Below are 14,290 nucleotides of genomic sequence, written 5' to 3'. Positions count from 1 at the left end.
TGGTTGCAGCAAGCTCTTGCTCCAAGATATTGGACCGGCTAATGGCAGCGTTAAGCATCTCTTCCTTATCCGGAGGCATAACTGTTGGCTGCGCGCTTAAGACGGTCACTTTCTGTTCCAGCTCAGCCATTCGTTTCATGATGGCCATGAAATCTTCCCCTGATATTGCAGGCACAGTCATTTTCTCTGACTGCATTGCACTCTTGTTCATTGACGCATCGTCACAGTACATGGGGCTCGAGTATAAGGTGGACTCGGTAAGTTTCCTTGGGACATTTTTAGTCACTCTAATCATCGTGACAACACCCATCACAAGAGCCATGACCCCTGTGAAAATAGGAGACCTCCCTCCATCGTTTGTAGCGTTGCTACACGCCTCTTGAATAGCATAAACTTCTTCTGCTTAGAAGAAAACAAAGAATCTTTGAGCTTAACATTAATGTAAAACAATCAAACTGTAAGAACAAATGGATGCACAAGAATCATCATCATACTCTTGGAGAGGGAAAATTTGTGAGCTTCTGGTACGTTCCAGGCTGGGTGAGCGGCTGGGACCTGAGTAGAAGGAAACGTATAAGGAGAATGCTAAAAGTGTTGGTTATCTGCTGAGCTACACTTGTTATCTAGAAAATAGAGGTTGGTCACTCTTACAATTTCGACCCCTGTTGAAGCCTTTTCCTCTTCAGAAGTCGGCTCTGTTGTACATTCATCATTTCCCTGAAAGATTATAGAATATGAGTTTCTCTAGCATTGGTAGGAGTGATGAAGATTCAAGGAAAGGAAACGTATTCAGAGCATATATAGGTAAGCTCAAAGTAAGCAAGACCTCAGGGATGGTGTCCTCTGCAATGTTTTCAGCTTGGGATCTCTTTGAGCATTTGTGATCACCATTTTGAACTTTCTGTAAGAAACAAATGTATATAATGAGGTTCACTCTTTTTATTAATGTTGATGTGTTGTAGTAAGGATTAGGAAAAAGACCATTCACCTGCATGATCTCTGGGTTTTTCCATGGGCCTTTGTCAGAGCGCATGCAGCCTCCTTCGTCAGCACAAGTACATGAACCTCCAAGGAATTCAGGAAGTTCACTGGTACGTACAAATTGATATCAGAACGTCAGTCATCAACAGAAAGCATAAAGTATAGTGTGTATGCTAATCTTCTTGTGGAGCTCTCACCTCTCATCAATTATCTCAAGCAACTTGCTTTGGTACTTGTTGCCAAGAACCTGATATTAATTCAAACAAGCTAATTACTTACACTTATATTATTCAGGAAATAAAACAAGAACATGCAATAGTAAGAGGTTCTTGAATACTTGCATGGATCTTTGCTGTAGTCTTTGGGTCAAGGAAGGACTTAACCGTGTTCCACANTTTTTTTTTTTTTTTTTTAACTCTTGTGTTATTCCCTTTTTCACTTGGGATAGTCTAGACACTAGACCAGACCAAAACATTTCCATTTTTCAGATTCTACGCTACTTTGCTAATTTCATATAATGTGACAACATACAATTTGCAATTTTGATTTACATAGAAAGTATAAAATATACACAGAAAGAAAGAACAAAATTTTCTTTCTTTTCAACTTTCTTTAATAATTGTTTTTTAAAAAACTGAAAAATTGGTTTTACAATTAGCTTTGGATTTGATGATTTGTGAGCGCATTGGTCGAGATATTTTGGATACACAATACACACACACAAAAAGTAACATTATCAATCCATCATATAAGCCTCTAACTCTTCAAGAGGCTTTCTTCCCCTTCTCCCATGGTTCCTCACTCACCAGTAGTTGAACTGTACGGAGAAGCAGCAGAACAAAAGACACACAGTCAGAGAACATAACAACATGATGGCTTGTGTCTCAAGTTTCAATTGACACAAAGAAGAAGTCTTACAATCTTCTTCTTCTTCTTCTTTTTCTCGATGTACGCCACTAGCTCCTCCTGACGACCAAGTGAATCATCCAAAGCCTGCATCAAAAAAGAAAACTTAGCCTTAACAAAAACTTTAATGGAGGAAGTTTTAGTAATTACACATGTGAACGATTCAGAATATATATATATATGTACCTTCTTGGTTGCAGCAAGCTCTTGCTCCAAGATATTGGACCGGCTAATGGCAGCGTTAAGCATCTCTTCCTTATCCGGAGGCATAACTGTTGGCTGCGCGCTTAAGACGGTCACTTTCTGTTCCAGCTCAGCCATTCGTTTCATGATGGCCATGAAATCTTCCCCTGAGATTGCAGGCACAGTCATTTTCTCTGACTGCATTGCACTCTTGTTCATTGACGCATCGTCGCAGTACACGGGGCTCGAGTATAAGGTTGACTCGGTTAGTTTCCTCGGGACGTTTTTAGTCACTCTAATCATCGTGACAACACCCATCACAAGAGCCATGACCCCTGTGAAAATAGGAGACCTCCCTCCATCGTTTGTAACGTTGCTACACGCCTCTTGAATAGCATAAACTTCTTCTGCTTAGAAGAAAACAAAGAAGCTTTGAGCTCATATGTCTTCAATCTGATATATAAAAAAGAACCAAACTGTAAGAAAAAATGGATGNGGCGTCATGCACATCCTCGATGATCTCCACAGACATCACTTTGCTACTTCTTCTTTTCTTGGTCATTGAATACCTCAAATTCTTAGAAGAGCTTCTCTTCTTAAAAGAGCCCATCCTTGGTTTCAACTCGGCATCTAATTAAACAACCCCAAAACAAAACAAAAACATTCAAGAACAAGAAGATAACAGAACACAAGATCAAGAACTAAAGGCTTTTTATTNGCTGGGTGAGCGGCCGGGACCTGAGTAGAAAGAAACGCATAAGGAGAATATTAAAAGTGTTGGTTATCTTGCTGAGCTATACAATTGTTATCTAGAATATAGAGGTTGGTCACTCTTACAATTTCGACCCCTGGTGAAGCCTTTTCCTCTTCAGAAGTCGGCTCTGTTGTAGAGTCATCATTTCCCTGAAAGATTATAGAATATGAGTTTCTCTAGTATTGGTAGGAGTGATGAAGGTTCAAGGAAAGGAAACGTCTTCACAGCATNATTATTTAACCAATGCCCTTTGCCAAATTCCTGCCAAAAAAAGAACACAACCCTAATTACAAATCAACTTCCGATGAACATGGAGGAATGCAACAGAACAAAAGAGAGAAAAACAAAAATAGATNATTTGTGATCACCATTTTGAACTTTCTGTAAGAAACAAATGTATATAATCAGGTTCACTTTTGTTCATTAATATTGATGTGTTGTAGTAAGAATTAGGAAAAAGACCATTCACCTGCATGATCTCTGGGTTTTTCCATGGGCCTTTGTCAGAGCGCATGCAGCCTCCTTCGTCAGCACAGGTACATGAACCTCCAAGAAATTCAGGAAGTTCACTGGTACGTACAAATTATATCAGAACGTCAGTCATCAACAGAAAGCATAAAGTAGTTTGTATGCTAATCTTCTTGTGGAGCTCTCACCTCTCATCAATTATCTCAAGCAACTTGCTTTGGTACTTGTTGCCAAGAACCTGATATTAATTCAAACAAGCTAATTACTTACACTTATATTATTCAGGAAATAAAACAAGAACATGCAATAGTAAGAGGTTTTTGAATACTTGCATGGATCTTTGCTGTAGTCTTTGGGTCAAGGAAGGACTTAACCGTGTTCCACAACATTCTGAATCCTGAGCCAGCATTGATGATAAACATCCTGTTCAAGGTCTGATCCAAAGACGTTAAGAAATTTAAACTGCTAGTTCATAGGTAAAAGAAGTTGGGACTAATGGAAGATGACTGAGCATAGAAATGTAAAAACACACCTCAGGATAGTTGTCACCGTCGACCTTTTGAAGACGTGTGATCAAGTCTCTAGCAGCCTTGTTGAAGTTTTTGAGTCCCTGTTATAACAATAAGGAGGCCATGGGAGATTCTAATTAGTGACCATGGCTATAAAGTGTAGGGTTTTGTTGATTTTGTGAACTTTTTTACATACCACTCCTTGGACATCAAGAATAGTTGTGCTTTGATCAATATGCTTCTTTGCTGCGATGGTGCACGCTGGTAACTTAACATTGAAGGTCCTCTCAAACTCCCTAACATGGTAGTTCACATACCTATCCATGGTTGTGACTTGCATCAACTTGGTAGAATCTACTTGACCTAGCCTCTCAATGTACACAGGTCGTCCTTCCTTGTCAACTCCGTGGTGTCCTTGAGGGTAGTATTTCAACACTTCATCAATTTCCTTGAAATCAAACTCCTAAAATACACAAAACAAAAGAGCCAAAAATGATCAGAACAATTTTAAAATTTTCAAAACGTTCCTTGAATAATAAGTAATACCTCCATGACAGTGTCAGCACCAAACTCCTTCCTCCATTTAAGCATTTCAGTCCACATCTGTTTGGTTTTCTCAAGATCAAATTTTCTGGCCTTCAAAAATCTAAGCATCATATGGTAGTCATCGTGTTTCTCCGGGAGTAGCTCATCGAGTATAAGCGATTGGCGAAAGGCGTCAACCGCTTTCAACTCCTCGGCGTCATGCACATCCTCGATGATCTCCACAGACATCACTTTGCTACTTCTTCTTTTCTTGGTCATTGAATACCTCAAATTCTTAGAAGAGCTTCTCTTCTTAAAAGAGCCCATCCTTGGTTTCAACTCGGCATCTAATTAAACAACCCCAAAACAAAACAAAAACATTCAAGAACAAGAAGATAACAGAACACAAGATCAAGAACTAAAGGCTTTTTATTTTTATTTTCTTACTTTGGTTCAAAGACATGATTTTGCCAGATAGTTGGAATAGGCAGGTAAGGGCACGAGGGACGAGCACTCTAACGAGAGTGTCTTATTATTTAACCAATGCCCTTTGCCAAATTCCTGCCAAAAAAAGAACACAACCCTAATTACAAATCAACTTCCGATGAACATGGAGGAATGCAACAGAACAAAAGAGAGAAAAACAAAAATAGATAAATTACCTCTGCAAAGAGGAAATGAGAAGATGGAGAAAGATAAAAAGGAGAATGAGATTGGTCCGAAAATCTCTCAAAATCGTTCCTTTGGATTCTCGGGTCCATTAACGTCGAGATAATCTCCACCTCATATTCTCTCTCTTTCCCCAACCATTGACTCTTCTTCTTTTTTTGGTCACAGTTCTGTTGGTTATCAAGTTATAATTATACAATTTAGAAACAGAGCAAGTGAGATATGACAACGGGCTAAGAGCTAAGAAGGGTTGTCTTGTTATATTATCATGTGCACTGTATCTGGCGTACTTCGTTCATATTATACGCACACGAGTCTTATACTAACATGTCAATTTTGTTTGAGATTTGAGAGAGGCTTTATATGTAAAACAACTTTCTTGTGCGACAGGTCATCATCAGATGAATTTTTTTTCCCATAAATTGAAACTTTTAGAATTTATGCAACAACACTAAGCTACTTGATCATCAAGAGAATAAGAAAGAGGGGAAAAATAAATATCAAACGAGAACATTTTGGAAAAAAAATTTCATAAACGTAAAGAACAAGAAGCCATTTGTCTTCGAGAATTCTCTCCTTCGTCAACTGTAGCTTCAGATCAACCACAAGCCTAGTACTGAAAGTACCATAACCGCGGTTTAGGAATCGGCTCTATAAACATCTGCAAGCCGTTGAGTTTGCCAATTCTGTTGTTGTCTATAATCTCAAACGCATGTGTTGTTTTTGAAGAAAAAGAGTGCTCTCTCGATGTGTTTTGGTGTTTCAGGACTTGAGTAGCTCTGAAGCAAGTCTCTTGAGCGACTCGGATGCTATAAGAAGATCGGATTCTGAATGTCCTGCTGAAACGTAGAGTTTGATTCCCACAGGTAACCGGCATTTATCAAGAAACGACCTTTTAGAACTCACAACCAACACTGAGTCTTCCTTCAGAGCCTGCATGCATCTAGTCATGTCAAGAAATGGGGGGACAGGGTCTAAGATTTGGTTTTGCAAAAAAACAATGAACTTACAAGGTCAGCCATTTTCTCAAGTAGAAGCAAATCCTCTTTAGCTGAACCGCTAGATTTCTCTAGTTTCAAGAAAACAATAGGTGATTCCGGGTTGCTTGTTAACGACATCCCCTTGATATCTGACAATCCTGCGTTGTTCCAAGCGTTTCGTTTTCAATCAGAGAAGATAAAACAAATTAATCAAACTCTAATTGTTGCTGTACAAGATTGAAAGATCAAACCTTTCCATAACAGAGCAATATTTTGCTTCAGTTTAACTAACATATCAGGGCTTTGATCAATGACATCAATCGCGGTGATAGCAGCACTTGCAAGGTATGGTGGCAAAGAAGCAGAGAACACATAACCTGAACTGCTAAGTCTCTGTGCATTTGAGTGTCACATAGAGAGTCAGTTTCTCCTATCAGTAGATTTCAATTTTGTTAATCAGCATGATCGAGGTTTTACCTGGTAATCGATGATGCGAGCATTCCCAGTGCAAAATCCACCTTCTGTGGCTAATGCATGGCCCATTGCAGCAGTCACAACATCTATCTTCTCAATCTGTTTCAGGATAAACCACCGTAAATTTCAGCATCAGGTTTAGTAAATGAGAATCAGGTTTCTAAAATGTGTGTCATTCATTCGTACAGGGACACCGTGATGCTCTGCAAGGCCTCTCCCAGAACGGCCAAGCACGCCAAAAGAGTTGCTTTCATCCAATATAACACGAAATCGATACTTCTCTTTTAGTTTTACGATCTCATCCAGAGGTGCAATTTGACCAGAGTTCTGCAGATTGTAACAACCACAAAGGAAAAATGGGTAAGTATCTATCACAGGTCAGGAAGGGTTTTCAAAATGTGGAAGCAGGAGAAGAAAGAAAAAAGCGAGGTGATTACAATACCTGATATACACCTTCAGCTACAATATAACGCCTCAAGTTCTTTGAGCGCTTGTACTTTGTCATGATTTTCTCGAGGGTACTTCGAAGGGATTCCATGTCATTGTGCTTAAAGTACACGATTGTACTTCTAGACAGCTGAAGTCCATTTTGTATTCCCCAGTGAACACCCTCATCGCTGAGAATATAATAAAGACAAGAATGAGTTTAATCTCGAGGTAAAAGAGTTTCAAACAAGTTCAATGCAATCCTGAGACTAATGTAATCTAGTAAGTCGAAGGAGTTTAAGAAATTGTGTACGTACGCAACAATGACATCGCCTTTCTTACAGAAACAAGGAATTGTGCTGAACATCGTGGAGAGTCCATAAGAATACAGGATGGAATCCGGAGTACCCAAAAACTTTGATATTCTGGCTTCGCAATCAAGGTGGACATCTAAAAGTAATCAAATTGTAAGAATCCTTTTGAAGCGAACTAATGGAGGAGGAACCAAAGTAGCCATTATAAATTTACGGTTGACTTCTTACCAATTGTACCATAGAAACCACGAGGACCACAAGAACCGACACCATATTTTTCCAATGCAGAAGTACATGATTCCTGCAGGCAAAGACTAATAATCTCAGACAGAACTGTTCAAACAGAAGAGACTGAATTGAAAACAAAGGAGCTTTCACACATTACCAGCAACTTCTCGTGTCCAATGAGTCCAAGATAATTAGCAGATGCAAAATTCAACACGTCTTTACCATTAACTGTTGTATGCGGTCCAGCAGCACTGTATGAACGCAATAGAATCTTTAAGCATAAATGGAAAAAAAAAAACGAAATAGAGAGAAGTCTTGAACGACAACCTTTCAAGAACTGGAGGCTCATGCCTCATGTCTTCAGTAATTGGCGGTATAAGAGGTTCAGGTACCCATTCCTCACATAACTCATCTATTTCCTGAGTAATATAAACATTTCAACTAAGAATTGTTTCCAAAAGTATCCAAAGATGTGTAACAAGAACCAAAATCCTAAAAGTCAAAATCATAATGGGATGTGAGAAAGAAACCTGCTCGGTTAAAGGTCGCTTAGGGGGTTTGAAGCTTTTCTGAGAGAGGAGAATGACAATAACAACACCCAACAAGGCTTCCAAAAAGTAATGCCCTGAAAGTTGAAATCTTTTAGTAAAACTCAAATAGTATCCCAATGATATAGACAAACAAAACAAAAGGTTGAACGTGAAGTTTACTTCAAAAATCAAATACCTCGGATTGGGAAACCAAACAAGACAACTCTAGCAGAAGGATCCTCCAGAATCATTGTAACCCAAAGTAAACCGGCATTAAACATTTCCACGAGATTCGAAGCCATTTTTTGCCTATTATTATTTTGCTATAAAACAAAGCTTCCTACTTCTTTTTTTCTTTTCCCTTCAATAAGATTTGATTTGCTCGACGGATCGAGCAAAAGGCTCAACTTTTAGGCAATCCTACAGAATTACACAATTCAGAATTACTATTTATCAAAAAAAAAAAAGACAATTTTGACGCAATACAAACGAACCCTTATCGACAAAGATCTGTAATCTGATCTTATCGACAAAGATCTGTAATCTGATCTGTAATCTGAACACAAAACACAACACGAGGTCGAGGAGGAGTAGTGTTATTCAAAATAGGCGATGCCAAAAAAAAAAAATTTGACTTTCAAACGTTTTCTCGAGTTTTTTGATAACGCGCAGGTTATTAATTACAGAAAATCAAAACTCAAATTACAGAAATTTTATTATTATTAAGGAGAAACAAAAAAACAAAAAAACAAAAAAAAAAAAGGAAAAGAGGAAGAAGACGAGCGGATCTCTCTATGTTGTTCGTAATATTATAACACGTCAGCAAATTCCTGGGCCCAGATCTATTTTGACACGGCGTCGGTTTACTTTAATGGGCTTTATTTGAGGCCCAATCGCTCACTGTTTTTACCGGTTTTGCATTAATCCCTCAAACGACACGCGTGCGTGCCCCTCTTAAGCATAAAAACCCATGTCGTACCAGAAAAATTAGTAACCTCTCTCCCTAGCTACAAGAAAGCATATACTCCTTCCGTTTTATAATATTAGATATTTTAGAGGTTTTGATTGGTTTCATAAAATGTTTTTAATTTTTTAAGTAACTTTTAGATTATTTTTATATTTTATTATTATTTATTTTATACAGCTTTGTTTATAATTGATTAAATCTTTTTAAAATAGTTATTTTTTAATCTGCTTGCTTTCACTCAAAATATAAAACACTCAAAATATTATACATTACACTTTTGACTCAAGAAGCATTCATCACCACCACCACTAAAGTCTTAAAGGTCTTTCACACTCTCTCTATGTTTCCTTACCTTCAGGCTTTTTGGTAGTCTTTCTTTTACCTCTCTGCCAAAAAAGCCTAAACGTACGTACGACAGAGAGAAAGAAACCGAAATGGTGGAGGTGGTCGGTACACACACACAATCATCATCACCCATTCTTTAACTTAGCTATTTTTTTAACTTAAATAAAATCACACGATTTCATCCATATCCTTGAGCCACTCCCCATATATATATATTCGCTCAGTTCTTTTTATTTTTCTCTATAGTAAACTAACCTTCTTAGTGAATAACGTGTATGTCTTTCTGAAGCATCAATTCGTTTGAAAGTATATACAATATTCTGCATAATCCAATCGAATCATTCAAAAATCTTTACATCTAACAAGAAGACAATAGACGAGACATAAGCAACGAGAGAGAGAGAAAATATCATGTTTAAAGAAGAAGACGGAGTAATATATACGAACGTTTTTATATTTTTATATAGATTCCCTTAGAAAGTCTGACCACAAAAACAGATTGATAATTTGCATGGTTCTTCTCTTGTGGGTCTAGTGACACGTGCGTACCCCTCTAAACAGTCACAAAACCTTATCGTTCCAAGACTCTCTCTTCTCTCTTCTTCCGATAGAACCTTATCGTACCAAATTCATAGTATCTTTACGAACTAATAAATATTATTGTGACAAACGCTATAACATCTGGAAATATTCACATTCAATAGATATACATTTTTTACAACCCTTTGTATGAGATGATGACTCATATGAGTCGTATCGTTTCAAATTGTTTATCTTTTACTTTTGCTCAAAAAAAGAATGACAAGTAAAAAAGGCCAAAAGCCTTAAATATAAAAAGGAAGAGAGAAGAATCTGAATACTAAAGCCTGAAGGTGGAAGAAAGTGAGAGAGTGAAATAGCACTCAAGCCTAAATAAAAATGATGGTGGTCACACACACACACACACACACACACACCAATCATTATCATCCATTCTTGTTTAGCTTTTCTTACCATCAAAAGTCAATCAATCTTCTTCCTCCTTATTAATCATATTCTGTCCCAAAGTTAATTTCCACTATTTTTCTATAATGTTATGTAAACAATTACACAGTTTTTCACTTTACACTATATGTTTTTATACCTATTCTGTTTAAAACATATTTCAGCAAATTAGATCAACCATGTGATGCTGTTGATAATAATACCTAATAGATTTTACCGAGAGTCAAGACATCTTTCTAAGGAAATATTTGAGTTTATGTTAGCAACAGAGTCCAGCACTGATAGCAACAGAGTCTAGCACTGATAGCAAGAACAGAGTAAAGAAAGTACAAACGTTACATGAAGCCATCATGATGTTGTTTGACTCATTTCTATATATTTTTTTTGTTCTTTGTTAATATTATCCTTTTCTACTTTTTTTTTTCTTCATTCCTATTTTTGTTCACTTAATTGGACTAATACCTACCATTTCTCCTTCTAAACTAAACGCATCCACAGAAAGAAAAACTTTGTCATGTACTCTCTCTCGTAAAGATTGATGTTTAGATTATTTTACTCATTTTAAGAAAATAATGATTATTGAGTTTAAATATATTTTTTTACTAAAGAGATATTATTTAATTTTAAACTAATAACAATTCAAAATTTTAAATATTTTCAATGATTACTTTTTGAAATTTACAAAACATCAATTTTGGTGAGACAAAAAAATATGCCAAAACATGAATAGAGGGAGTAGTATATTTATATTTGTTGAATCACTAACAATAAATGAAACGAATCCCGAATACGTCATTGAAAACACAAACGGCAAAATAATAATAATGGAAGATTGATGTGACAGGCCAACGATTTGTCCTTTTAATAAAGAACAAAACCCTAACCAAAGACCTTAGTGAGGAGAGAGATCTCAAACTTTTTGATTCGTCATTGTGATGGATACGAAGGATCTGGAGAGAAAGTTTCACATGATAGGAGGAGATGGAGAAAAGAGTTATGCCAGAAACTCTTCCTTGCAGGTTCATTGAGATTTCACATTTTTTCACTAATTAGTTGCATAACTTTTGATTCTCTTATTACACATTCTCTTCTTGTTTTAAATCTTGCAGAAGAAAGCATCTGATATGGCAAAGCACATAACACTAGAGACACTGCAACAACTATACAAAGAGACAAGACCCAAGAGTTTAGGAATAGCTGATCTGGGATGTTCTTCAGGACCAAACACTCTCTCCACCATTAAAGAAATAATCAAAGCTGTCGAAGTTGCTCACAACAACGAGATCTCAAACCAGCCCTTGCCGGAATTGAGCTTCTTCCTTAACGATCTCCCCGGAAATGACTTCAACTNCTAGAGACACTGCAACAACTCTACAAAGAGACAAGACCCAAGAGTTTAGGAATAGCTGATTTGGGATGTTCTTCAGGACCAAACACTCTCTCCACCATTAAAGAAATAATCAAAGCTGTCGAAGTTGCTCACAACAACGAGATCTCAAACCAGCCCTTGCCGGAATTGAGCTTCTTCCTTAACGATCTCCCCGGAAATGACTTCAACTCCATATTCAAGTCTTTGCCTGACTTTCATACAGAGCTCAAGAGAGATGTCAACGATGGAGATTTCCATTCAGTTTTCATTGCAGCCTACCCTGGATCATTCTATGGAAGGCTCTTCCCTGAAAAGACCATCCACTTTGTCTACTCCTCTTACAGCTTACACTGGCTTTCCAAGGTGAATTTATACATAGAGTCACAGAGAGAGAGAGAGAGATCCCTTTTATGTTTATACATACTGAGTAGTTTTTTTTTGTTTGTTTGTAGGTTCCTCCAGCTTTGTATGACAAGCAAGGAAAGTCCATAAACAAAGGTTGTGTTAGTATCTGCTCCTCGAGCCCTGAAGCTGTTTCCAAAGCTTACAACAGTCAATTCAAGGAAGATTTCTCCAGTTTCCTCCGGTGTAGATCAAAAGAGTTGGTTGCTGCAGGCAGAATGGTTCTCATAACACTCGGAAGAGAAGGTCCCGCTCATGTAGATAGAGGAAACTCTTTCTTCTGGGAACTTCTCTCAAGATCCATTATGGATCTTGTTGCACAGGTACAGAAATACATCTGTTTATATGTGGATCTTGATTAGAAAGTTCATCTTGTTGTTATTTCCATTTATAAAATCTTTAGGGAGAAACTGAGGAAGAGAAGCTTGATTCCTACGATATGCACTTTTACGCCCCGAGTGCTGCTGAGGTAGAAGGTGAAGTAAACAAAGAAGGTTCTTTTGAATTAGAGAGTTTAGAGATGTTAGAAGCGGACGATGAGAAAGAGAACGTGGATGATACCAGTTATGGTAATGCGGTTGCGAAGACGGTAAGAGCAGTTCAAGAATCAATGCTTGTTCAACACTTTGGGGAAAAGATTTTGGACAAGCTGTTTGATACATATGCTAGAATGGTTGACGAGGAGTTGGCTAAGGAAGACATAAGACCCATCACATTTGTTGTTGTCCTAAGAAGGAAGCTCTGAAACATGTATGCAGGGATATGAAAAAGAAAGCAAAGCCACATCAATCATTTGATCATTACCACTTGATATGTAGCATGCATCTCCATCTTTATAGCTCTGATCTGAAACACATATCACTTGCAAGTTGCAATGTCAGTAAGTTCTTCATATTAACTAATTAACCAAAGAGCAACGCCAAGAAAAAGTCCAAAATCAATTAGCTAATTCTCGATTCCTAGCTACCAAATGTGAGAGATACAGTAGTAGATGAACCGAATTTTGTTTAGTTCCTACAAATTGACCTCCCGCAGCATTACAGAACCATATCCTGTTTTTCTTATACCAAAGTGCATTACAGAACCATATCCTGTTTTTCTTATACCAAGTTTACTAGCTACTTTCAAATACAGACACAAGTAATCAACTTGAGTAATTAAAGAATATCTTGGATCTAATTCTGTAGAGAAAACGCCGATATGGGTCAAAAACATTTACCTTCCTTGAGATTCGAAAAACCTAATTCTATAACCGGAGAAGACGAAAACTTTCTTGGAAACTAAAGATGAAGTCACAACAGAGGTTTTTTTAAAGTTCGACGATCTCCCCCAAATCTGAAGTTTTTTTAGGGTTTTTTCTTTGCAATCTTTTGGAGAAATCGAAGAATGGGTAAGCCTCCCTTAAGCTCCACGTAACCAACGGAGATTAGCTATTGAGATTTTGTTCCAAACGACATCGTTTGCGCTGAACTGTAAAGTCAAAGACCAATACTGTTTGACTTTTGACTTTGTCTATCTTTGACACATTGCTTTTGATACTCGGTCTCATTTTCATATGAAAAACATGCTTAAAAGTTAAAAGTATTCAATTTTGTTTCCAATATTTATAAAATATTTATAAACAAAATATTGGATCATTGAAAATAATATACAGATATCGTCTCAAATTCAAAAGGTTTTAATTTTTTAAAACAAATAAAAGAAATTAAGCTTTCACAAATCTCTCTTTCTTGATACTTTTTTTGACAAACGAATCGATCTACTTGTAGTAAATAACAGGCGCATTAGCTCTCGCATCCCACATACCACCTTCTTTCAAATACTCAAGATACCTAGAGAACTCGGGCTTCGTCGTCGTCGACTTCTTCTTCTTTCCGTAGAAAAGACTAAAGATTGGGTGGCTAAATTTGCTTGTTGGTTTGACTTTCTTGGATTTCTGACGAGGAAGCTCCTCAAGAATGGTCGGAACACCACCGGTACCAAGCTTTATAGATGGGGCGTAGTAAGGAACACTCGTCGATCTTCTTAGCTTTGCTCCGAGTAAACTGAAACTTGAATCATCACTCACTCTTTCATATCCTCCACGACGGCTTCTTGTCCTCGTGCTCAAGCTTCTTAGCATTTGCATCTTTTCTTTATGTTGATCAAGTGTAGATTGAGATTTCAAGAAAATGATGTGAAGAGATGGTTGTTGTTTGTTGTAGTGATAGAGAAGAGTTTCGTTCAATGTGTTTATTATATATAGAGATGTGATGAGGTTTTATGGTTGTACCATG

At 37.3% G+C, this 14,290-nt stretch overlaps 4 protein-coding genes across 7 annotated transcripts; 1 reads left to right on the top strand and 3 right to left on the bottom strand.

The window, feature by feature from the left end:
• Nucleotides 5-5,010, bottom strand: LOC104727549 (phosphatidylinositol/phosphatidylcholine transfer protein SFH12; the record flags this gene model as incomplete). Its single annotated transcript, XM_010446645.2, has 12 exons — nt 4,989-5,010; nt 4,774-4,887; nt 4,348-4,673; nt 3,998-4,264; nt 3,825-3,902; nt 3,625-3,726; nt 3,481-3,530; nt 3,294-3,393; nt 827-901; nt 652-717; nt 495-555; nt 5-399 (listed from the first exon to the last, which is right to left on the bottom strand). Coding segments are annotated over exons 2-12 (1,536 nt in total), but the record flags the coding sequence as incomplete, so codon positions are not given.
• LOC104721127 (long chain base biosynthesis protein 1) lies at nt 5,392-8,700 on the bottom strand. Of its 2 annotated transcripts, XM_010439045.2 has the most exons (13): nt 8,442-8,700; nt 8,144-8,367; nt 7,948-8,042; nt 7,745-7,836; nt 7,575-7,668; nt 7,418-7,490; nt 7,193-7,325; nt 6,892-7,066; nt 6,636-6,776; nt 6,453-6,548; nt 6,227-6,368; nt 6,006-6,133; nt 5,392-5,928 (listed from the first exon to the last, which is right to left on the bottom strand). In XM_010439045.2, the coding sequence occupies exons 2-13, from the start codon at nt 8,247-8,249 to the stop codon at nt 5,758-5,760; spliced, it is 1,446 nt and encodes a 481-aa protein (XP_010437347.1). In that variant the 5' UTR covers nt 8,250-8,367; nt 8,442-8,700; the 3' UTR covers nt 5,392-5,757. The 2 variants fall into 2 exon arrangements, with proteins under 2 accessions (XP_010437347.1, XP_010437346.1); XM_010439044.2 differs by having other exon boundaries at nt 8,144-8,700.
• On the top strand, nt 11,034-12,916 carry LOC104721126 (jasmonate O-methyltransferase-like). Of its 3 annotated transcripts, none has more exons than XM_010439043.2 (5): nt 11,034-11,262; nt 11,353-11,452; nt 11,650-11,975; nt 12,065-12,337; nt 12,418-12,916. In XM_010439043.2, exons 1-5 carry the CDS (start codon nt 11,179-11,181, stop codon nt 12,757-12,759), a joined length of 1,125 nt encoding a protein of 374 aa, XP_010437345.1. In that variant the 5' UTR covers nt 11,034-11,178; the 3' UTR covers nt 12,760-12,916. The 3 variants fall into 3 exon arrangements, with proteins under 3 accessions (XP_010437345.1, XP_010437343.1, XP_019087102.1); XM_010439041.2 differs by having other exon boundaries at nt 11,040-11,262; nt 11,353-11,535; nt 11,745-11,975; XM_019231557.1 differs by having other exon boundaries at nt 11,042-11,262; nt 11,353-11,581; nt 11,791-11,975.
• On the bottom strand, nt 13,588-14,253 carry LOC104721125. Its single transcript, XM_010439040.2, has one exon. The coding sequence runs from the start codon at nt 14,140-14,142 to the stop codon at nt 13,774-13,776; it is 369 nt and encodes a 122-aa protein (XP_010437342.1). The 5' UTR covers nt 14,143-14,253; the 3' UTR covers nt 13,588-13,773.

The sequence above is a fragment of the Camelina sativa genome, chromosome 11 (genome assembly GCF_000633955.1).
Source record: "Camelina sativa cultivar DH55 chromosome 11, Cs, whole genome shotgun sequence".
In the NCBI taxonomy this organism is placed as follows: Eukaryota; Viridiplantae; Streptophyta; class Magnoliopsida; order Brassicales; family Brassicaceae; genus Camelina; species Camelina sativa.
This window is presented reverse-complemented; position numbering and strand designations above follow the sequence as displayed.

What these genes read in the sequence shown, in the direction of transcription:
- LOC104721127 (XM_010439044.2), bottom strand. Translation starts at nt 8,249, where the DNA reads ATGGCTTCGAATCTCGTGGAAATGTTTAATGCCGGTTTACTTTGGGTT. An exon ending in AGCGACCTTTAACCGAGCAG is followed by an intron (nt 7,837 to 7,947) that starts GTTTCTTTCTCA and finishes TATATTACTCAG; the next exon opens with GAAATAGATGAGTTATGTGA. An exon ending in TGGTTTCTATGGTACAATTG is followed by an intron (nt 7,326 to 7,417) that starts GTAAGAAGTCAA and finishes GATTACTTTTAG; the next exon opens with ATGTCCACCTTGATTGCGAA.
- LOC104721125 (XM_010439040.2), bottom strand. Translation starts at nt 14,142, where the DNA reads ATGCAAATGCTAAGAAGCTTGAGCACGAGGACAAGAAGCCGTCGTGGA.
- LOC104721126 (XM_010439043.2), top strand. Translation starts at nt 11,179, where the DNA reads ATGGATACGAAGGATCTGGAGAGAAAGTTTCACATGATAGGAGGAGAT. An exon ending in GCTTACACTGGCTTTCCAAG is followed by an intron (nt 11,976 to 12,064) that starts GTGAATTTATAC and finishes GTTTGTTTGTAG; the next exon opens with GTTCCTCCAGCTTTGTATGA. An exon ending in TTATGGATCTTGTTGCACAG is followed by an intron (nt 12,338 to 12,417) that starts GTACAGAAATAC and finishes TAAAATCTTTAG; the next exon opens with GGAGAAACTGAGGAAGAGAA.